The 24,314-nt window shown below is 40.9% G+C and overlaps 1 protein-coding gene across 1 annotated transcript in view; it reads left to right on the top strand.

The window, feature by feature from the left end:
* Positions 1–24,314, top strand: part of prkcaa (protein kinase C, alpha, a) — a 135,573-nt gene that overhangs the window by 46,573 nt on the left and 64,686 nt on the right. The window contains exons 4-5 of the mRNA XM_084570894.1: positions 22,314–22,425; positions 23,762–23,890. Of these exons, the coding sequence (XP_084427020.1) occupies positions 22,314–22,425; positions 23,762–23,890 (241 nt within the window). The remainder of the gene's footprint in view (positions 1–22,313; positions 22,426–23,761; positions 23,891–24,314) is intronic.

The raw sequence follows: 24,314 nt of genomic DNA, 5'->3' as shown, positions 1-24,314 counted from the left end.
CGGGCGTGCAATCCAGGAAGGCAATAACTCCCTTGGCCAGCAAATATCCTGAATATCTGCAGTATCTAGGCTACCTGCATTCCGTGACTCATGTGTGTGTTTTATAACCCCGGCATTGGAAGATCTTGTCAATAGCAAACTCATTGCGAGCAGTTAGCCTTGGTATGACTGGACAAGATAATCTTGAATACATTCTTCAACAGGGTGCTTAAGGACAAGGGATGCGGCAGGTTGGTGCATATTCAGAAGTGAGAATTGCTCTGTTATGTCTCTCAAGCATTTTAGCACTACACAGTTAACACAGCCTGAGATTTAGTTTGAGGCTGCTGTCTTTGAGACACAGAGAAACAAAACTCAGTTCATCAGTCAGTTTCATAGAGGTTATAACAGATGTCTGTCGGGTCACAGGCTTGCTGGTCAGACCTCTAAACTATTACTTAGATACAAAGAATGTAATAGTATCATTTGTAAGCACATTCTTTGGAGGTATCGCGTCAGATTAAAACACTTATTCTAACAGAATGTTTTTGTTCGGCTGCCGGGTGTAAGGTTTCAAGCAACTCGAGTAAGTTCGGTGCTTTACAGGACAAGTCCATCAATAATGCAGGAGCTCTTCGTTTCACTACAGGGGCTCAGCAGATGAAACTGAGAGGTTTGATGTGCCTGCATTTGTGAGGCTCTGTGGCTGCTGCATCATTGATGTCCACTTAACCAGTGCAACACATATGACCCAGGATAAGCTGCACTGATTTCCCCCCTTTTCTCTTCGTCTCTCCTTGTCTCTCTTTGTCTCTCTCTCTCTCCCTCTCATGCAATACAGACACACACGCACACACACATACTCTCAGACAATCACCCCATAGCCCCTTGGGGCTGTTCAGTGCACAGATAGCTGTGACAGAGTAACAGAGTTAAGCAGCAGCACAGTGGCCTTTCTGTCTCATTTGCTTGGAAACAAACAGAACTGACCTGAGGGTGATGTGGCCGCCAGACAGAGCTCAAACACACATAGAAAATACTTTGGTGCCATTCTGAAGGGCTATGTACAGTGGCAAGGAAAACTGGACCATCCATGTATACATTTGTCTTCAAATATATACAGATCTTCATCTCAGTTACAGTTCTGTTTTAATTACGTGTGCACCTATGTGGATATACGGCTCAAAAGTATACCGTATACCAATATGTAAACTATGTCCTAAAGGTGAAGTAGGGTCGCATCATGGTTTGCAGCTGTAGCTCAGTGGAAATGTAGTTGTGATGCAGCAGGGAAATAATACTGGGAATTGCAGTCAGTGTACTCCAAAATGTCTTTGATGCCTTTTTGGTATGCAGTAGTCATAACCAAGACCATAACCTAATGCTGTTGAATGATAATGATGATGATGATGATGATGAAGAGTGATCTAATATTTAAAAGTGCAACTCACACAGGAGAAGATGATTCTGGCAGACTCCAGCAGGTCCGTGAAAAAAAAGGTGTTCTGGTTACAAGGCGTGAGTCACACATGGTCTCGTTACTAGGACTCTGCTTGGGAATTGAAAACAAGATTAAACTGGAGTGGAGCTTAATTACATCATCTGTGCCACAGACATCTTGGGTTGTCACAGGCAATGGAGCCGCTCCGCTTGGTTTTCAGTCTATTTCCTTTCCGCAAGGGTCCTGGCCATATCTTTTTTTTGACAGGCCTGATCTGACCAAGAAGCAGCCAATAACCACCTAGCCACTGGTGCAGAGAAGTCAATCCTTAATTCTTCTGAGTGACGGAAAGGCGCTCAGTGATGGAATACCCTGACCAGTGGGCCTGTATGCGAAAGCAATACTTGCCCTTGGTCATTAACGCTGCTTAGGTGCCCTTGAGAAAATTACCATCTTTTAATTCGTCAATTAAGTGGGGATTGGCAAACTGCTTTAATTAGCTATTTAATCCTACAGCAGTACCAGTATAAGTAATTTAGATATAAGTTAAAAAGTGTTTAAACTTTTTTTAAACTTAAAAAATGAAGTTCTGCTGGACTTAGAAACCTACTTGTTGCTAAATAAGCACATGACCTTGCTTCCTTGATACTGTCTGGAAAATAACTGAATCTGGAGTGGAGACATTTATTTTTTTCTGCTTACCTTGATAGTCACTCGACTGTGTGATGTAACAGCCCCTGTATCAGTGGCAGCCTCTCACTCCTTATTGAATTAAACCCTAGCACATGCTTTTAGCACACGCCCCTGTGCAAGCCCTGGCACAAAGGCTGCTTCCAAGGAAACATAATCACAAAGAAACTTGATGCTGCATATTTGCGCTTAGTGCATTGACTTTATTTCGGCGTGTGAGTGCTGGCATGCCCTGCAGTGCCCTCGGAGGCTTCACCGTTGCAGCACGATTGTGGGCACGAACCTGCCTGAAAACACATGAAATGTGCATGTAAAATCACACTGTGAGCCAGACAGGATTATCTCTTTGGCTGGCTATTGGAGTGGGCACATGCGAGGAGATACTGTACATAACAGCTAACTCAAGTCCTTCCATAGGGAAAAAGAGAATGTTCTTTACTCATATGGTGTGTCTAATGAAGTTTGGCAATCTTTCACCAAGCTGTATTCATTGTTGTACGTGACTGCCTCTCCTCCCCCGCCCCTGAGGTGTCTGGGAGTTCTGCAGTCATGTTGATCTCTGTTTGCAATATGAAAAGCTTATATGCAGTTGCATATAGATTACGGTAGTGGAGAAATCAAGAGAGACGGTGAAAAATTAAAAAATGGAAGCCACCAGAGTAATTAAAATGTAGAAATGTATGAAAGACTAGGGTCAGGGTAAGGAATGGCTCAGGTGGTGAAATGAGCAGACATGATTTTTAAATTTATAGCTAGGTGAGCACTGTGGTCTTCTGTGTGTTGGACGTACAACCTACTCTCTAGGGAGCACGAGTTTCCAGAATTAGATATAGAAAGGAAGTGAAAAGAGAGGGAAATGGAAAGGAGATGTCATACTCTGATAAAGAAGGCGGGCAGGACAAAATGAGGCACAACATAAATGCCAAGTCAACTGCAGGATTTGATTTAAAGGTCCGTTTTGGTGTAATTCAATGCTGCATCCTCCGCTGTTTGAAATATCCCGCTGATAGATGCACCGGGGCTATATCTGTTGGAGGCTGATTGTGTCTCGGCTCAGCCTTTATGTTGTTATTAACAAAAATGTCTTTAGGCCGTAATAAAAGGTCAAGAAAAAAAAAAGAAAACACGACTGAAACAACATTATGTGGATTGGCTGGGGAAAGGCTTTACAAGAATGTGCCGTGTGCCCTGAGAATAAAATGGTAATACATTTTAATGAAGTTGCTGATGTTCATTCCCTCAAATTGTTTACCGTACATCATAGCTGGATGTTTGCTGCTCGTGCCTTGAAATGGTGTGTTTATCAGATTGGACTGGGACTCATAAACTTTTTCATTTTTGGCCCTGAAGGATTTCATTCTCCTGAGGGGATGCAGGCTAATACAAACAAATACGGGGGCTTACAAAGGCATTCTCAAAGACATTCTCAAAATTTAAACACTAGATGATAGGCTGATTGCACCAAATACTCTTTTTCAGAGCCAAAACGCCATCTTCCCCAAATAAAAATGAAGAGGACCAACTAAAGCATCATGTACTCGTATTTTACCCTGATATCCACAAATATTCTAGAAACATTACAACTGAGAATGAGGAGATATTGTCATATCAACAAGGTCTACAGCCTGCTCTGACATTAGAGATTTAAGCCCTTGCTGGTGTAAGTGTTTTGTCAGGCCCAGCCGAGTGGTGTGAATCAGACCTCATGCAGCAACTACACAGATTTCTGTGTTAAAATGTCCAACCTTACAGCTTGGTAAAAAGATGATTTCGATTTCTATTGCTAATTTTTCTTTTCGGGATAACTACACAGGGTGATTTTTTTTTGATTTTTTTATGTAATACACGCATCATTTAGATTGTTATAGCCAAGTGGGTGCCGTCACGAGGTACTTCCTGTCTGCCGAGGTGTCACCACTAAAAAAGTTACATTCTTTCAAACTGTAACTATTCTAGGCTAAATGTCACTTTAACAGCTGCAAGGAAAAGGCTTGATTGTCGTTTGGGAATTATTTTTATGTTTAAAAACATGTCAAATTCGTCTCTATCCCAGATGTTTTTCACAAAACACAGCCCGGCGAGGACTTGAGTGAGGTAGCACACATTGCTATTTAAATGTAATCTTCTGTAACCGAACACGGGCTCTGCCGTATACGTAGGGAGCAAATGAGAATAGATGTTGTTTTGAGTTCCCATGCTCTGCGATAGACAAAAACACTAAATAAGAGCATTACTGGTTATTATTCTGTCTGGGATGTGTTTATAGAGTCACATCTCATCAGGTCTGGAACTGTCCCTCCCTAGAGGTTTGGGCATCTGCGCAATATTATCATGTATGTAGTTATTTCAGAGAACACAACTTTAATGTTGCACATAAATCTTGGAATGTGGGAATTAAAAGTGAAGACAATTGGCGTTATAGTTAATATGTGACTCTCTTGGGTGTGTTTGTTTTTGTGTTGGTGTTCTGTAAATAGTTCCCTAGATGAATACGTCTGCGAAGACATAATGCATGCCTACTGCCTGATGCAGTGAGGTTTAGCTGGTCAGAGAAACATTTAAATCCTATAATTTGCAGGATGGAATTCACATTATTATTATTAGCTATGCTCGTTTAATACTCAAAGATATTAACCACTGACATCTAACCTCAGGGCTCTTTCATTCTCATCAGTGCGTGCAGTAAATGGCTTGACTCACTAGTATGAAAGAGAGGAGCAGCACAGTGACAGTGACATAGCTCTGCTGTTACAAAGGGCCGCAGTCATAGACAACATTTGTTGTTCTTTATTTATCGCCCATGTCAGTGTAAAATGACATTCGTAATTTGGTGTGCCATGTCCACAGAAAATACCATCTGTTGTGACTTACTGTTCGGTATATCTCTCATTAATATTGCTCAGTTAATTTGTCTTTTTAAATTATTATATCATCAGGATATATTCACTTAAGGGACCTGAAAATGTTTTCTTTTGTGTTCTTTTAAGATTAAATATATGTTTATTTGTTATCAGTTTACATTCTTTAATGATGAAGTATTGATGTATTCAAATTTTAGATATGTATTATGTATTAGAGCAGGACATGAATGTTTTGAAAGCTTGAAAACTAATGCAGCTCTAAAAGCTAAGTTTTAAAAACTTGTTTGATGTTTTGAAGGTTGATAAGTTTTACATATAGCATATAGCAACTGCAGCTGCTGGTTGGGTCAATAGATTTCTTGGTGCACTTTAGACATGTATGCAGAGGAGCTTGAGAGACACGTTACCTGGATCCATTGCGTGTCAGTCAGTGGTAGACCAGACTGTCAATCTCACCTAAAAAGTAACCAATAGATTAAAAATAAATGTCCTTTCCCCCAGCTGTTTTTTCTCTTATTTAATAAAAGAGAACATTGCCAAACATCTCTTGATCCAAAAGCTTGTACTGCAACTGTGTGGTCTAATCTCTGAAAAGTAGGTGGTTTAAAGTCAGCTCTCAAAGAGTTTCAGATTATGGCACGATCCAAATCTAAATCCCACAACTGTGGTCAGTTCATTTTGAAATATTTTGTTAATAACACGTAAAAACCGTGTGACATAAATGCTTACAAGACACAGTAAATGGAGCAGAAACTAGAGATGATATTTTGTCAGTTTTCTTTAGAAATATGACATTGCTTCCAGTATGATCAGCGCTGAGCGATGGTCGATGTGATGGCTTAGAGTCCCTTGGGCTGCCTGCTGATGGTATTTATACACTCTGGGATCCTAATGAACAGATCTTGAGTCTGTCTTACTAATGGTCTGTGACATGCCTGTCTAAAAAGAGGTTTGATCAAGCATTTGCTGGGGGAAAGGGTTACAGAAGGGTGTAAGGGCTTACATGCATTCTAGTTTGTGTGTGTTGCTACTAGAGGATAGAGACTGGGTGCATGCACCGAGAACTGCTGTATCACTTCCTGTTGAAGCATTTCTTGTTGGAGAGATATTAAAGTGCTGTTGCTGCAGCATAAACCTCCAACTAAGTTTCACTCAGAAATTCTCCTTTGTTGTCTCTAGCTTGACCTTTCAACACTGAGGCAGCTCACGGAGAGCTATTTCAAATGGGGGTGCTTGACAGTGAACGCAGAGTCTATTTCTAATCTACACCTACACAGTGTTTTACACATACGGAGACACACACTAAAACAGACACAAAACTTGTGTAAGACTTGTGAAAGCTTTGTGAAGTCTGATTTTGTTTGACACTATTCTTAAAGTCCTTTCAGTTTCCCCCCCCCCCACTGACAGTAGATGCATTCTTAATCCTTGAGATTTGAAGGGTGTATCTGTAAGAAAGATTTGTGGCATATCTGGTCTAATTTACTGTACGCAAGTGTGATGCCTCTGTTGTTTTTTGGTTCTTGTGCTGAAAGAATACAAAGCTGGTATAAATGCAACATTTAGAACCAAATACAAACTCGTTATTTTAACTTGAAGCTTATAAAATGGCACTAGCTTCCAGTTATTCATGAAGAGCATACAGTATGTTTAGCCTTTGCCTCCTCTCTTAAGCTCACAGTCGACCCTCAACTCCCAGTTTAAACATAAAGTATTCCTTCATGCCAAGCAGTTTAAAAGGTTATACAGCTGTTAGAGCGGACCACTGCATGAAATGAAGTGAAAGAGAATATGAAAGAGATTATGTGTGATCCTTAAACCTTTATCTTAACATTTTCATCCTGCAGTGGATGTATTTTTTTTCTGAACGATAATACGTAGCCTGCGGCATGGTTGAGAACATATTAAAAACATAGCTGCCTGTGCTGCAACTCAAAGACCAAATCACTGAGCCTAGCTGGCAATCCTTGCCAGATGTTGCTACTCTCATGTGTCTTCATCCATATTTTATACAGTGATAGTGAAGCATTTGGCAAAGGAATTAAAATGGACTGTGACATTCGGACCATGTAAACTCTTGCAGTCAATAGACGTGTACGGTTACAATCATCTGGGTTCGTGCCTGAGAGCCCTTTTAAAAAGGTTTTGTGGCAAGATCATTTGCCAGCTACAGACAACTCCAAATCGATGGCAATGTTTGTAGAGTTGCCGTTTGACATTCAGGAGACGTCGACCACAGAAGGGCCAGAAGCGCAATCTCTCGGCTGAAATGCAATGCATCCCCAGCTTGCGCTCCCAGTGGGTTCGCGTCCAGTTGAGTATTAGTTTGATCACTGCACACAAGGCTGTTCGGAGGACATTTCATTGAAGCTGACACACCGTGCCGAGTTTGACAGTTTAATGTCAAACTCTTGTAATGTTTTATGTAATTTGAACGACCGAGCCACGCGCAGATCAGCATTGTTCTCCCTCCCCTGATGTTTTCTGAAGACCTCTTTCTCTGCACTCACTGTAAACATGCAATGAATAACTAAAAGCAACAACACCCAAGTCAAGTCACAAGGTCACTGGCCTGACTTAAGTGAACTTAATGAGGAAATCTCCACATTGCATATGCTTAACTTGACTATATTTGAGGGCCTCATGATGCACTAGGCTTCTTACTGAATCGCTCAGTGGTCCCCGTTCATTCAGTATGTTAGGAAACACAGCAAGTCAGAGTTCCAGAGTCTCTTTGACCTCAAACACACACCACTTTCACCATCTCAACAATACACCCAGCCACAGAAACTCATTGAAACACACACACATTTGCAATAAATTGTTGCCACACACAATTTTGTATCCAAAGAACACAAATGGATTCCATCCGTTCCCCCGAGGTTTGTTTTCAGTAAGTATCTGATAGCCAGACTTGCTCCAGCTACGCTAAGTATTACTAATGACCAGCGCATGGGAGAGTTGGAACAGCCGGTGACCCGAATCAGATCAGTGTCACAGTTCCTGCAGAATGGGAGTTTGAGCTCACCAGTGCCTGCCAACACTCTACAAAACCAATCCATCTCCGTGATTATTTGATATAATAATTTAGCCTATTAACTACCGATTGCATTCATATTACCTAAGAAATACTATTGGTTCCATACCATGAGTCCCTATACTTTTTAAGCAGCAACTGATTTTGTGTCATCTAAATGTGTTATGGAAGTGTGCTTTAGGGTGTTCTAATGTAAAGGAATAGTGTATCTAAGTCAAAGAGGCAAGCATGCTGTAGTTGTCTTGCATGTCAGTGCACATGAAACTAAAATAGAAGCCAGTGAGGGTCTGAAGTCTAAACTTGACCTCGTATGGAAGAGTGAGGCCTAAAGCTGAACCAGCAGTAGGTCTGAAGCTCAGCACTAGAAATAGAATGATGCAAGTTTCAGATATGCTGGCCTGCCTCGCTCTCTCTCTTCCTGCACTTAAAGAGACTCAACAGACTGTCCATACTTGTGCGTTCTGCAGAAAAGTGAATACAGGGACATCTGGAAAAGGGAATAATTATTTACTGGAAAGTGATGCCTTGCAGTGCTGTAGTAGATTCCAATTGAGTGTATGTTTAATACGAGTTGAAAAGGCAATCCTTCATAAAGTAAATTGTCTAAGGCTGACCTCAGACCACACTAATAATTACTGGATTAGTGATCCAATTGATTACTGTATGAAATGGTTGGTAACAAAATACTGAATCAAGACTATTATTATCCAGGGAATAATAACATAATCAAGCCTTGGCTCTATTCATTGCATGACAGCATGATCTGTAGATACAGTGACTCACTAGCCATCATCATTATGCTCTTTGTTGATTACTGATTTCAGCATTGCTCCTAAAATGCATTTAAAATTGGGCCTTTCTAGCATTTCTGTCCTTGTCCACATGAGTATTTCCTGTAAGAAATAGTAGATCCTTTCTTTATAGAAATAACTGGTGAGAATCTTCTACACAATTTTATATTACACTGTATATTACACTTATTGCACACCGATTTGCCACAAGTCTAAAACCACCGACCTATTATTTTATTGGTCTCTCTTGTGCCTCCAAAACAGTTCTCAATCATCAGGGAGCCCCCACAGGCCTTCTGAGGGTGTCCTGTGGTGTCTAGCACCAGGAGGTTGGTAGTGAGAGCCTTTGGGACCTACGGGCTGAGGACTGCTGCCTTAGTGGATCAGACTAGTTCCTGCAGACACTCAATCAGTTTGAGATCTGGGGAGTTTGGTGACCGGGACAACACCTTGGGCTATTTTCATGTTTTTTTGAGCTGGAGATGGCTGTTGTCACAGTTCCTGCAGAATGGGAATTGAGCTCACCCGTGCTTGCCAGCACTCTACAAAACCAATCCATCTCCGTGATTCTTTGATAGAATAATTTAGCCTGTTTACTACCAATTGCATTTATATGTCATAGTGTTGGGGAGTGTCACAGTGTCCAGGTGGGGGTACCTGATAAGCAACAACATGTCCAGGTCACGTCCACATGAGTGCCAGGTCCAAAGGTCTCTCAGCAGAACATTGCATTGCTACAATATGAGTTATTCTGTTGACCTGCCATTGGTTTTAATGTTGTGGCTGATCTTTGTAGACCCCACTGTTAGAGCATTTGCTTTGTGTCTGCATTTAATATTAATGAGAGAATCCTTTCTTCTTTATTTATCTTCTTGTGAGGCTCTTTGCACACTCAATATCTTTGATTTAGTGCTCTATATTTGCTGAATTCCCAGGCTTCCCGATGCTGTTCAGCTGCTTAGAGAAGTGTAAGGACGGCAACGTATCTTTTCCTCCAGTCCATATTTAAACCCTCTAACTCACACACAGCTGCACAGACTAAAGTGATTGCATTGAAGAGCTAACTGTTATTGAGTTTTCTGTAATCCAAACCACAGAGCAAAGACCACAGAAACAGTTGAACCGCCAAACTACTGCCCCGTCAGCTGGCTCATTACAGTGAAAAAAGACCCTGCCAAGACTCTGGCTATTAGGTAACTTTTTGGAATACATCTTGAGAAGTTCTTTTAATTATTAAGTACCTGACAGATGGCCTGCATCTGATAAGCCAATTTATTCTGGCTTTTGGCATTTGTGAAATGACCAAAATGAACCTGCAGGTCTCCTTCTTTAAAATGTTCCCCTTTGTTCCACCTGTTACCATGCTGGAGAAAAGGTTGGTTTACAAGGCAGTAAACAGTGCAGTCATCTTCAAGGCGATGTGACAGCTGTGACAGCCCCTCTTGTCCTCTTTTGACCTTGTGGATGTCACGCACAACATGTGTGCATGGCTATACTAATGAGCCAGCATCTGCAAACGAACGCATCTCTGCAGCGGCAGTGTGTGAGTGCAGTATCAAACGGGTCCCCGGTTTTCTCCAGCTGTGAAAAGGCAAGCAGGAGTGTCTGTTTAAAGGCCTCTAAGCCCTCTGAGCTGTAAACTGCATCGAGTCTACTGTGTTTTTTCTGTAGGGACCACCTGTATTGTATAAACTATTTAGATGAATGAATAATCATGCAAATGTGTAACCATTTCAGTGAAACCCTAGACCTCACAATTTGCTTACAACATTATGTGCTGTTGTTATTTCCATATAGTCTGACAGTAATCAGTGGTCTTTTATTCCAATTTGTTCTTGTCTTTCTACTTATGAAAGACTAATTGTGTTTAATGTCAGTATAGATACTGGCATTAGGCATCTTTGTTTAACTGCATTTGATGTTACTATTAGATTTTTGCAGAAAAATAACAACACAATTTGTGCTCCTCAGCTAAATTGACATCTTAATACCAAAAATAGCCGATGTTAACATTTTCTTTACGCTAAGATGTAATTGGTAAGCCAAACTATGTCTTAACCAGCACTCAGTTACACATTTTTGCTTCTGGATTTGTTTTGGACTTGTTCATGAGGTCTGTATTACCTAAATGTGTACACTGTTGTGTGGACATTTACATAAAATAGACCTACGTTACTTACCATGTAGTTCAATGGAATACTTGTGACAGTAGTGTAATTAGATCATGTGACAAGGGTGCAAATGCCAAGCTCCCTGGAAATTAAATTACGTTTTGGATGCCAAGTCAATTTATAAACGTCATATCTAATGAACTGGCTTTTAATTAACCAAACACAAGATGGAATGGTTGTAAAGAGCAAATGCCTTATGTCAGCTGTTGCATACTGAGTTTTTGTTTTGGTTGATGAACTTTATTGCATTTTGGATGCAGTGCACTGGAATACAAGTTTGGATATATTTTTAGCATTCTCAAGAATGTCTGAATGCATATTTTAAACTGATATTTAAATAGATTTACCTCCCTGTGAAGTTTTCCTCTTTGTCACCTTTTTCACCTCGGTTGAGTTTGATCCCCTAAATTATAATGTGAGTCTTTTTGAATTGTCTAGTCTAAGAGACCTCCAGTTGTTGTTGAGCTTTTTATTCCTCTCGTGTGAATAATATTCCCTGTAACAAGCGATGATTGCCAACGACCTTGCTCAAAGGTGACTGTCATAGCTGAGCAAGGACTCATGAGGACCCACTTGTCACAGCAAGGGTTTAGGCAGCTATTATAAAGAGGTGGAGGCCACGTATTGAGTGTGTTCATCAGCATGTGGGCTTTATTGCATGTTAGTAATGTTAGTAATGTGAAATCTGCTGAATGATTTGTAGGTAAGTGGCAATTCTTGTTGAGAGAAAGACGTCAGCGCTGATCCAGCTGCAACGAGGCTTTTACACAGATTGACCTAAAAGCCATTGTTGTAGCGGTAGAGAGCTTAGCTAGTTCAAGTTATATCAAATGTGACTTACCCTGAGATAATTTGTAAAACAAAATAAGACTATGTGCAATGAGTTTAAATACATTTTATTAATATTTATTATTACTTGGAAACAGAACAGTTTGCACATTTTCCAAGTGTGTGCCGATATAGACTTTTTTAAGTGACTCTTAACTGACACCATGTGATCAGACGTTTATGTTTCCTTGAAATGCCGCACTTCATTGTGAGCATGTGTGTTATTATACAGTATTCGTATCATTAAAGGATGCCACGTAAAAACTGAACTGATATGCGCCCAGAATAGACCACTGAGGGACACCACATGAGTCGCCTTGGTTTCTGTGTTTTGTCACTATGACTCACAGAGATAACTTGTTAAATGAACCGGATACATCTAAAACAAGGTAAACAATAAATCAATTCAGTTCAGTTCAATTAAATTTTATTTATATTGCAATACAAATTGTCTCAAGACGCTTTACAACATCCTGTCTGAAACCCAGCCTGAAATCCCCAGAGCAAGCCTGAAGGCGACGGTGGCAAGGAAAAACTCCCTTTGAATCATATGGCAGAAAAAACAATGTGTTAATATATTTAATTTATATTTAACAAACAGGCTTTGTAGGGCTACTTTGTATGAGGGACGAACATGCTCCTGAACTTTCCATATTGTTTAAGGCCTATTCTTAAACGTCAAAGGGCCGACAGAACCCAAGATGTAGCTAGCTACTAGAACAGCATGTTGCAGCTCTGTTATATGTCATTCGTTAAAACCTGTGATAAAGGCGGCTGACATTGGTCAAAAATGTCAGCTGTTAATTCTAGGTTTGCTTGCAGACAGATGTGTTAACAGATAGCACACGGCAAGGAAAGCCCCCAGCGAGCTGTGGTGGCAACCTGCCCTCCCTCTCAGCACTCAGCAGCTTAGTGAAAGGCCAAGAGGAATCAGGGTGGTGATTTATATGCTAAAAATAGTAACCTTGCCTAGCCTAACACCTTATGCCTGGGTAAATGATAGCTTGATTTTGTTCTCGTCAAAGTCTCACCTCACCTTAGTAACCACTGCATTCTACTTCTGAAGCTGTCGGCCAAGACAAGGATGTTCACTAAAAATGATGCACTGTTTGCATTTGTACCTGTGTTTATATTTGGGAGAATAAAGTGAGCTAGCTGCTGTTAGTCAACTAAGTTACATTCCGCAATACATTACCAACACCTGTGGGTGTTCTTCTTCCTTGGAGGCAAGTGCGATGAGTGCGTGAGTGCATTTTTCTGTTACAATAGGATATGAGTTGAGTAGATTAATATGATAAAATATGATTAGAAGCTGAAGGGCTACAGAGTAATAACGGTGACAGAATTAGGTGACGGTGATTCACGCTGCTTTGCTTGATTCAGCCCATTGTTAGTGTGTCCTTAGAGCCTTCTGGAGGGACTTTGACAATAGGTCTTTGAAAACTGGTTGCAAGAACTATACCTCAGTCAAACCTTTAACTGGTTGCTTCCAGAACATCAGTATATACTCTGTTTTCCTATTTCTGTACCATCATGTGTACAATTTGCAGTCGTTTAATATGTAGACTGTACACAGTATTAATGGAATCACTCAACATTTGCAGTAAAAACTTGTCCTGCTTTTCCTGAGCATAAAGTTACACACTTACCTGCCTCAAATGAGGATGCAAGTTTTTTTTTTTTTTAACCTTTATTTAAGCAGGAAGCTCCCACTGAGTTTAAGAACAGCTTTTTCAGTGTCCTGGCCAAGATCGACAGCAGCAAATACAAAACACAGTAACAAAACGACACAGTTAAGACTTGGACAAAATATAAATAAAAGAAAAAAGATGAACATTTACAACCAGAATAAAAATAAAACAAGTGCATATTGTGGAGTTGGCCTCAAGTGCTCTGAGTTTGGATTCAAAAGAGCTCAGTGAAATTGACTCCGTTAGGTTATCCACAACAAAAGGATGACTCAAATACTAAAAAAGGGAGGAGCATCTTGCCACCTCCAATTCAAATGTCACCCCACAGTGAGGGATGATGGGTGAAAAGGAGAGGACAGTGTTATTTTAGAAAGTCGGCCACAAGAGGGCTCGTGACAAGGCATTTATTTTACCATCCAGAAGCACTGAAGCAACTTATTTTCCATTCGTACACGGAACAGATGGGCCAAAGAGAAGTGAATGAGAGAGATATGACACAGATGAAGTGACTATTGGTGTGTCTCATTTCGCGCTCTCCCCCTCGCTGCCTGGCTGCAAATGTCACACCAGGTGGATCTCTTTTGACTCTGTGGGATACAGTTGGACCGTATTAGCTACCCAGCCTCTTTGATGATTGTGCCACTCATTCCATATTTTTCCATGCAAACTAAACCAAAAAGAAAATAAAACCGTCTGTGTAATTTTGATTATGAATATTGAATGCTGAGGGAATGGTAGTTTCACTGTAGACTGCAGCCTTTGGAAGTGAGAAGAGCATCAGTTTGCTGTGTATTTAAGTGCTTTTTAACTGTCTGGGAACCCACCTGCTGTCATCTAATGACTTAGCTTCTGGGGTCAACAGCCAATGTTTCGGAGCTTCTGGTGTGGACAGCAGATATCTTGGTATCCAGGTAACGAGCCAAGAGTGGGCCAAGACTTTAACTCATATCTTGAAAGGTGTGAATGAAGTTGGTATTGAGCAGTGGTGGGCTGTACTTTTTCCACCTAGGCCTTCAGTGCCCTCCAACCTCATTCAAACCACAGCTTAATACGATGTGTTCGATCGTTATGCTGCTATAGAAATCATCAACATCATACGGATACGCAATGAAACAGGACGTTGCTTCGTAGACAGGTATCTCATATAGCGAGAATGCCATCACTAAAGAAAGAAACTCAGAACAATTCAAAAAGTCTCCTCGCACTCACTGCAGCCCCAGCTGTGCTGCAGCTGTGCTGCAGCAGCTGTGCACCAGCACCACATATGTCAAATCCAGCAGAAGCAGCAATGTCGACCCAGTAAAATGTCAAAAATAAACATAAACATAAACAAAGTTAATTTTACTCACCAGAACTAAACAATTTAAAGTTCTCCTCAGAGCCTGTCAACCAAGGGTAGCACTCATAGTTGAGTGTTTCCCTGGCTGGGTCAGGCTAGCTAGCTCTGGGATTGGGCAGCCTTTCCTCACAATATCCAGTTTTTCCTGGAAAGTCCGCCCTGGAAATGCCTTTCTAAGAACATCTGGAGGAGCTTTTCCTCCTTCCGCCATCGTAGGGTCAACAAATAGCTATCAAAACGGTAACAGGGACAATTTGCTTGTGCAACTCGCAACAGATGAACATGAACCGCTAGCTTGCCTTAAACGGAGCGGCTCTCTGACCCTCCAATGAGAGGACATGAAAATGCTGACGCTAACGTGGGCCACAGAGAAGACCTAAGAATACAAACTTGAAATGTGATTGGTTAAAGGAACAGCGTCATTACAATGTATTACAAGCTTCAGCCATCCTTCAGCTGTCTGCAGTTGTAATTGTGAAGGCCCAGGCAGATTTCTTCGATTCCGGCAATACGTGATGGCTGAAATACGTATGATTGGATAAAAGCTCTAATGCAAAGTTACACGGCCAGAAACACTGCAGCTGAGAGAGAGACAAGCCATAAAATGAAAAGATTAGGCTATTGGGAATAATTTAATAAGATAAATGGGAAAATATTAAAATGTAAGTCAGTGATTTTGATAAAGTTTAGGTCAGCAGAGAAGGCTTCGCTGGCCCTGACGATCCACCACTGGTATTGAGAGACTGTATCCACATCTGGTCAGTTTAAAGTAACCATGATAAATGTGATATTCCAGCTTGCTTGCTGACGGATATGATTGGGTGTTCCATCACTTTTGTTCTTCACTGGGACTCTGTTAAACTGCATGCAAGCAAAGTCTGCTGTATGATGGATGATATCAGGATAAAATGGGGAAAGAACCAGAGACAATTTGTGAAGAGGCGAGATGTTTGGTTCATTGATGCTCAGCTGCATCAGTCGCCCATGCTGATAGCATCACTTGCACAGATTGGAGGTTAGTTTCAGAAAAGAACACAAGTCCGCCACTGTGTCTGCAACTTCAAAACACCTTCTGGTTGGAACCTAAAATATACCATACATCTAGAGTATTAAGCTCGATATCTGAGAGTGTTTTCACTGGTTAGACAAAGAGTCGTATACGGATGTTATGTATTAACATTTTACACTGAAAATCACATACAGGATATTCTTTCAGTAAGTTTTTATTTTTTTAATGTGACTCAGTGTGTAAGCAAGATGGAGACCATAGTCTTTAACATCATCCACCTCTGCCCTCCTCTCCACTGCCTGCCAGGAAGCCCCTTCTCAGCTTCACCCTGCCAAGCTGTTCATTAACAGGAGCCGGTTGGCATCCCGCTTGCTAATTAAGATGGATTGGAGAGCCTGGCTAATTAGCCAACATCACTGTCCTGACCCCCTGTGCTTCTTTTTTCATCATCTCTTGGTTGCTTTGAGTCTTTTGATCTTCCTGGGATTGCTACAGGGCAAATGCTGAAATATTGTTAGTGTGGGGTTATACTGATAATAAGACCTAAAAGTAATTTTAAAATAACACACAGGGTAATTACATTAAGTTAAGTGTTCATTTGCTGTTTGAGGAATTCTGTTCCATCTGTTGAACGTCTGTGTTGTCTCTATCTTTGTCATATTTGAGGTTATAAGATAAAATAGGATCTATTATGCATGCCAGTACAACAAAGAATGAGTCTTATGTGTTTGCAGTAGTCCCATAGGTGACATTACCTGAAAACCATCTAAGCAGTGTCTGATTCCACATTTCCCGCATTGTGCCCCAATTGTTTTTCTGAGAAGCTCAAAATGTTTTGTACAGTACACCAGGATTCTCTACTGATGCACCCATGCCATCACAAACTATACAAACACACCACTTATTTGTTTGCTAAAATGGGTTCTGTGGACTGCAAATGAGACCCTAGCTAATTCATTCAATAATATGAATACATTTCTCCTATATTTGTGCAAAATTACTATTTGTGCATGTAATATCTGGTAATATGTCACACTGGGCCTCTGATTACCAAAGGGCATCCTCCGTATTACATCATCCAGTAAACGTGTAACACCCTCTGGCTTTATTTTGCCATGAAGTCATTCTTGTAATGAGCCTAGTGATTGAGTTCATCATTGCTCTCAGTGTTACACTCTGCTTTCCTTGCTGTTCTGGCAATGCAGCGCCGTCCAGTCTGTCTTGAATTTCCCATTAAGACCCAATTAGACTGTAATAGGGGATGGAAACCACAGGGGTAAACCCTCCCATCCTGCAGCTCACAGAAAGGATGTGTTAATGGACAACCTAGTGTGCCCAGTGAAGTATGGTCAGGTACACTCATTTGCAGGTTTTACGTTCTGCACATTACAACTTGTCTTAGTGAATCTTTAAATGGAGCCTTGCCAATCAGTCATAGCAGACAGTATACACCTGCCATGCTGGATGTCGACAACAACGCGTATTGGACTACACGTTGAGCTACAACTGGTCCAACATTAGATATACACCGATCAGCCACAACATTAAAACCACTGAGAGGAGAAGTAAATGACATTGACCATCTTGTGACAGTTCAGTGTTCTGCTGGGAAATGTTTTGACCTGGCTTTCATGTGGACCAGACCACGCACCCCCACCCCATAATGACAATAAATGACACTCCTTGATGGCAGCAGACATCCCCAGCAGGATGCAGCCTGACACAGACACACACGCAGCTTTTGAGGTAGCTTTTGAGCTAGCTTTTGAACTGGTGTCATCATCTAGTTTATCTGATACTTTGGTGCATGACCAAATACTCTCCAATCTATTGACAGATTCATCTCTATTTTGCTGTTTAGGACATATTAGAAAGTAAATATGCCTGTTAGCATGCTGTTCAATTAGTTAGTTCAGTTAAGTTCAGTTAGATCTTCTAGCATGGCTGCAGGCTCTGGAGACATGTGATGACTTTTGTTGTTTCACAGTAGTAATTCAAACTAAAAACACTGTTTCAGTCAGGAAGTAATTGTTGACATCCTCACACTCTTGTATGTATACAACAGTTTAGCCTATTTAATGACTTTTAGCCGAGGTTGACCTTTTTGATTTCAAAAGGCACACATGTGCCCCTGAGGCCTCAAGGGCTGGTAACCTGTAATCATCGTCTTTTATTTCTTTTTTCTTATATATGTTTTCTGCAACATGTTTTACCCATCAAAACCCAACGGGACAGGTAATAAAAATATGTGATTCATTGGCAGCTGAAGGTTTCTCGTAGTTGCCACCACTCATTCATGCTGTAGATGAGAGAACAAAGCAAAGGGGAGGGGGAGCAGGAGGATAATCCTTCAGTATCAGCTGTGTGTGGGTGGATGTGAGTAATAGATGGATGTGAGAACAGCCTCTCCTCTCTCTGTCTGTCGACCTGTCTCTGCTCCTTGTGTGCCCTGAGCCGACACAGACTGCTGACCTGTACTGAGTGTAGTGGTGACTGCTAATTGGACAATACGTGCTGCATGTGAATAACTTTACAAAACAGTTGTGATCATAATAGCTGCCATTATAAATGTGTATGATATATATAACCTACAGTTGCCCGGTTATAAAGCTTTTACGTGCAGGTCCAGAGGCCAGTGTCTGAAATGACATTGATCACTGTGGCGCCTCAGTGTGTGATACTGTCAGCTCTCCCTGAGATATATGACATGCTGTCCCCTTTACTGATGATTTATTTCTTCCGGGTCAATCTCTTTCCATTCATTTCACATTTGACACAGCATTTTTCAAAATATGGAGATATTCTCAGCACTAATGCATTTTTCTCAGTCAGAACAAGTTTCTCTGTAATGGGAGTGTTTCCAGGGAATGCAAGCCACAGGTCGAGTGTGTGAAATGCATGTGACAGAGACCCTACACTTCATAATGAATGTATGTTTGCACCGGGCTCTTTTCATCTACTGCTCAGCACACAAAAGATTTAAACTGAGAGGTAACTGGTTCTGCTTGTTCAACTGATCACACCAAAAACCTCAGGCTTTATTTAACACATACCGATATTTACTTTGGCTAGAATTTATACGCGTAATTTGTTTAGGTTGAAACTGTGTTTAATTGTATGGTAAATGTTCAACACAGACAGACAGAATGTCAAGTGAAATGAACTCTGAATTGTCTACTGAAATTCTCAATAAGAGAATTTTACAAGTTTCGGGTGGTGTGTATCAATCCCGCTATAGCCAGACCATTGCTCAGTTCACAGCAGCACCATGTACACTACATATACTCTCACCACGGTTACTGGATTTATCTCTGAAGCATTTTCTGTCAGCTGAGTTGAATATTTCACCTCTGGCAGCTGTGTTTTATCTTTACACAGATCTGCCTGTTTTGACTGTATAAAAATATTTCTTTTTATTTCTAACCAAGACCTAATTTGAGTATCCAAATTATCCAAATCCATAATGGATTCTGGCTCAGTGAGTGGCTATCAGGATCTGATAAAAATCGGTATTTGGGTGAAAAGGAACATGCACATGCAAATACTGGACCTGTGTTCAGGAATGACAAATGCAAACAAAGCCCAGTGGATCGGTTGTTTCGGTAGTTCTGTCTTACAATGCTAGTGCACAAATAAGATATGAAGAGATATAAAGATCATCAGTAGGATTACGTTTGTCATCTTGTGACAGTACAAGTTCTGCTGGGAAGCTTTTGGACCTGGCATTCATGTGGATGTTTCGTAGACATGTAGCACCCACCTAGACCAGACCAGGCACCCCCACCCCATAGCAATGACACTCCTTGATGGCAGCAGCCATCCCCAGCAGGATGCAGCCTGACACAGACAAACACACAAAAACAGTTTAGGAACAACTAAAAAAACATGAAGAACAGCACAAGGTGTTGACCTGGCCTCCAAATTCACTAGATCCCAAACTGATCAAGTATCTGTGGGATGATCCACAGAGGCCCCTCCCCTCAACCCATAGGACCCAGAGGCCCCCACTAACAACATTCTGTTGCCAGATACCACAGGACATCAGAATCACAATAATTGTCTTTTTTTTTTTTTTTCTAAATAATCCTTCATTTGAGTATCCAAATGATCCAAATCTATAATGGATTCTGGCTCAGTTAATTCAATTCAGTTCAATTTTATTGATATAGTGTCAATAACAATACAAATTATCTCAAGACGCTTTACAACATCTGGTCTGAAACACGGCCTGAAGGCGACGGTGGCAAGGAAAAACACCCTTTTAACAGGAAGAAACCTTGAGTAGAACCCAGCTCATATGGAGGGACCCATCTGCCTAAGGCCAGTCGGGTAGAGAGAAGAGAACATACACATGCGTATCGACCGTATGTTTAGATGACAAAGGGTCTGAAATTTTACCTGCATCATCAACAATCATCCATCCATTCACTAAGAGCCATCTAAAATGAAAATGAAATGAAAATTGAAAGCCTTAACATAAATAGTTGATCTTGGGGTAGTATTTATGTGAGTTATGCAAATACCAAATGGTAAAAGATCCTTTTAGAATCAGAATCAGAATCACATTTTTGTCATCATACAAAGTACAACGAAATTGAGGTAGCAGTGCTTCATATTCAGTGTGATTTAAAAGTGCTGTAGCTATATAAAAAAAGTAGAAACTATAAGATAAGAAAAAATAAAAACAACAATATGTAACAGAGTAGAAAAACAACACACATGATACTACTACTAACAAAGACACATAAATATTGCTCAGACAGCAGAATATTGCACAAGGTAGTGTTTTTGCGTGTTCAGGTAGTGTTTTTGAGTGCTTTAGAGATGATCCAGCAATTATTTTTTCTTTCTTGATACCAATTCTGATATCTGAACTTTGCAGATAGCAGTGTTGATATAATATTAGTCTGGTGACGTCTTCTGACCTGCACATCTTTTAGCCTAAACAAAACGTGTTCCATCACCGTGTCGTATTTCCATTCAGTTGAGTTTAAAAACATGTATTCATTCCAGAGGGGCAATTGGAGTGGCACAAGATGTATCCATTCATACACGGGCTACATAACCATCATTATAGTACAGTTTGTGGAAGGCAATTTCTAGGGCGTATTTGCAACGTGGCCAACTGTGTCATGGCTCAACAATGAACCCACAGGCCTGGACTTGCACAATCTACACGCAGCAGTTATATTAGTGGGATACTCAAAAGTCAGACACTGCCAAAATTCTCACATTTTGTTTGCACTGGTCATGTTACACTAGCAGTAATCAAGTCTTATTGGATGCTCAGTAATGTAACAGTAACGACCAAGAAGAATTCATGATATTTAGGCAGTATCTGAGGGATTTCCGGTACTGCTTTCTGTATCAGAACGACTCTAGGTCTCTGGGAGATAATGTTGCTTTATACTAATGGAGGGAACTTTGTATGTAAGGGAATAATCCAACATGGCAACAGCCAGCAAAGACTGTATTATCTTTACAAATATGTGACTGGACTTCATGCAGCCAACAACCCCTTGACTGCTTAGGCTTACTCCATCCATTAAACCTTAATGTTTTTCCACGCCGACTAATATAATATTTACGTAGAGCCTGGAGCATTGAACAGTGTTAATGGGAGGCTAATGATGAATGTAAAGCTTTACACACATGGACACAGAGCATTTACTGAGCGACTGCAAGGACAACAGTACGTAAGATGTTCACATGTACTACAGGTCCTCTCCAAACATTTAATGCAGTCTAATGGAAATCAAGCAGCAGTTTTCTTTTTCACGTGGGGGTGTAGTAACTCAGAATATTAATGGTGTGTTATTTCCCCACAGTTCTCATTATTTGGGCGAGTCTTCAAGTGTGTTATACTTCCAAGATATATTGTCGGTGCTTAAATGAGTTTTATAAATAAGTCACGTAGATCACGAGTGTAAAATGAACTGCTGCCTTTGGTACTCTTAAATTTATTATCAGCCAGTCTATTACAAACAGCTCAGTTCTCACTCGGTGATACGGTCAAGAAAGATGGAAAAACAACCCTAAAACAAGAGTTTAATAAAATCCCATTACAGACTGATTGGCTGCCACTTCAAGTTGTCCCAGAAAATAAGTCGTGATTGCAGTCAGTTGGGAATCGGTAATGAACTGTCTCCCGGGTGATGCAGGTGATGTGGCCGGTTGACTCCATCCCCCAAGATCTTTCCTCCAGTAACATGTGTGACTGTCAGATGATAAAGGATGCTGCTGCTATCGAGTGAAGTCACCTTTCAGGATAGATAATTCAAAATTATTACTTTCTTCCTCGGGCAGCGTTTCAGTGTTTAATCACTTACACTGTCATTGCCGTTGTCTTTTCTTGCTTTGAATCAATACATTGTGATGAATCTGACACCCTCTGTACCCACTGTTTAAGTACAACCTACAGCCAGTAATGCTTGACTTTTTGTTTATGGTTTTGTTTTCTCTTTTGATCCCTGTAGGACCCCAGAACGAAGCATAAGTTTAAGATCCACACCTATGGGAGCCCAACCTTTTGCGATCACTGTGGCTCTCTGCTCTATGGCCTGATCCACCAGGGCATGAAATGTGACTGTGAGTAATTAAATTCAATCTCTTCACACTTCTCACTTGTTAGGAAAGGGATTTTAAAATGCCACTCTTAGAGATATTGTACAGAGTAAGCAGCTGCATAAGTGTCTGTTGAGACTGTTAATCACACGAGGCTGGGGTTAATGCTTGAAGAGCACAGGAGGACAGTTAATCCTGTACTGTTCTATTATGCAGGTGAACAATGCATAGGAAAATCATGATGTAAGTGGCTCTACGCTGATTATGTTCTATTTTAGCCACTTTATCAGCACTAGTTGCTTAATAAAAAGCCCGCTGTTTTCGTTTACCGAATATCATGGGCCGATTTATTCCCCTCCTCTTTGACTTTACCTCATTAAAATCCCACATTGTCTGTTTTAAGTCTGCAGCTTTGTTCCCTAAACCTTCGCAACAGACCTGCTATCAAAGCTTTTCAGAGCCTTTATTAATATCCCTCCCTTCCTCTTCTTCCCTTTAATGTTAGTGGATTCAAGTCTGAACGCCTTAATGAGCTCCTAAATACATTATCTGCCGCACACCACAGACCACCAGTTATGCCTAATGATTGCTCCAGGGTGTACATAAATAGAGATGTGGAGCAGCAAATTATTTTGCCAAAGCAATTGCACCTCCGATCACACCACGATGTGATTCCACTGTAGTATTTTTAAACCCTAATCTGCCACAGCTTACTTCCACTGAGGTACAAAAAAAAACAAAACAAAAAAAACGAGTGTGGAGTGTGTGAACACATAGCCATTTATTTATTTTTTTATTATTTTTCACCTGCTGACCCGGTGACATGATGATGTAACCATTGGTAACTGTTCCTAATTCATGGCTCATCTGGCTGACATACATGACATGTAGGCAGTGACATCACGGGGATGAATCTGGGTCATAACCTTGTTATCTCCTCCCTCACATGGCTTTCAGAAAAAAAAAAACAATCCTTTAATATTGTGCCAGACATGTTTGATACATGAAACGAGATTGAAATATGTCAGCAGAGGCTGGTGCAGAAATAGGTACGCCGAATCTCGGAGGCACTGTAAAGCAGCTTACTGCGCCGGAACATTAAATCGTGAGAGGTGGCGTGAATTTGAGAGATGGTGTTTCATTACTATGTTACATCTGGAAATAGGAAGAAAAAAATAGATCGTACATGGTCAGCAAATAAATCGAAGCAGTGTTTTGCATCTTTATGAGGACATTTACAACAGTGTCAATATGTTAGTCAATTCAAAGAAACCCCTCGTTCAGTTTTGTTTGATTTGGATCAAATGCATAATGCATAAGGTCCTGTTCCCTGATGTCTTTCATCTCTTTGTCCCGCCAGCCTGTGATATGAATGTTCATAACCAGTGTGTTATGAATGTGCCCAGCCTGTGTGGAACTGATTTCACCGAAAGGAGGGGACGTATTTACCTGAAGTGTGAGGTCACCGGGGAGAAGATGCAGATCACAGGTAGGCCTCACGAGGTTCCTTCTCTTTCAGAACACGCCAAACTGAACGGACTCAAAATGCAAATGAGCAAAAGGCCGAACTGATTGAGGATTCTGTCCATGTCTTGTGTGTGTCAGTGTGTGTGAGTGTGTGTGTGCGTCAGGTATTCTGCATAGACTAGGATGGACTAGGTTGCAGATGCTGTCGTTCTGTTGTAGTTGGAAGGCCAAATCAATTTCAACACTTTAACATTTTTGTCGATAATCCCTGATTGTCTAATTTCACACAGGCATTCACTGTTTATCCCTGCTACCAATACCCTGAACTGAATCTTCCTCGCCGTTTACTCGGCCTTTACTCCGCTGCTTGTGGTGCAGTGAATCTTAAGTTCTGATTGCATAGCTGGCCTTGGGACCATCAGCTATCAGTATGTTGCTAAACCAAC

The sequence above is a fragment of the Chelon labrosus genome, assembly GCF_963514085.1.
Source record: "Chelon labrosus genome assembly, chromosome: 2".
In the NCBI taxonomy this organism is placed as follows: Eukaryota; Metazoa; Chordata; class Actinopteri; order Mugiliformes; family Mugilidae; genus Chelon; species Chelon labrosus.
The sequence above is the reverse complement of the archived record's forward strand: the minus strand, read 5'-3'. Positions and strand labels throughout refer to the sequence as shown.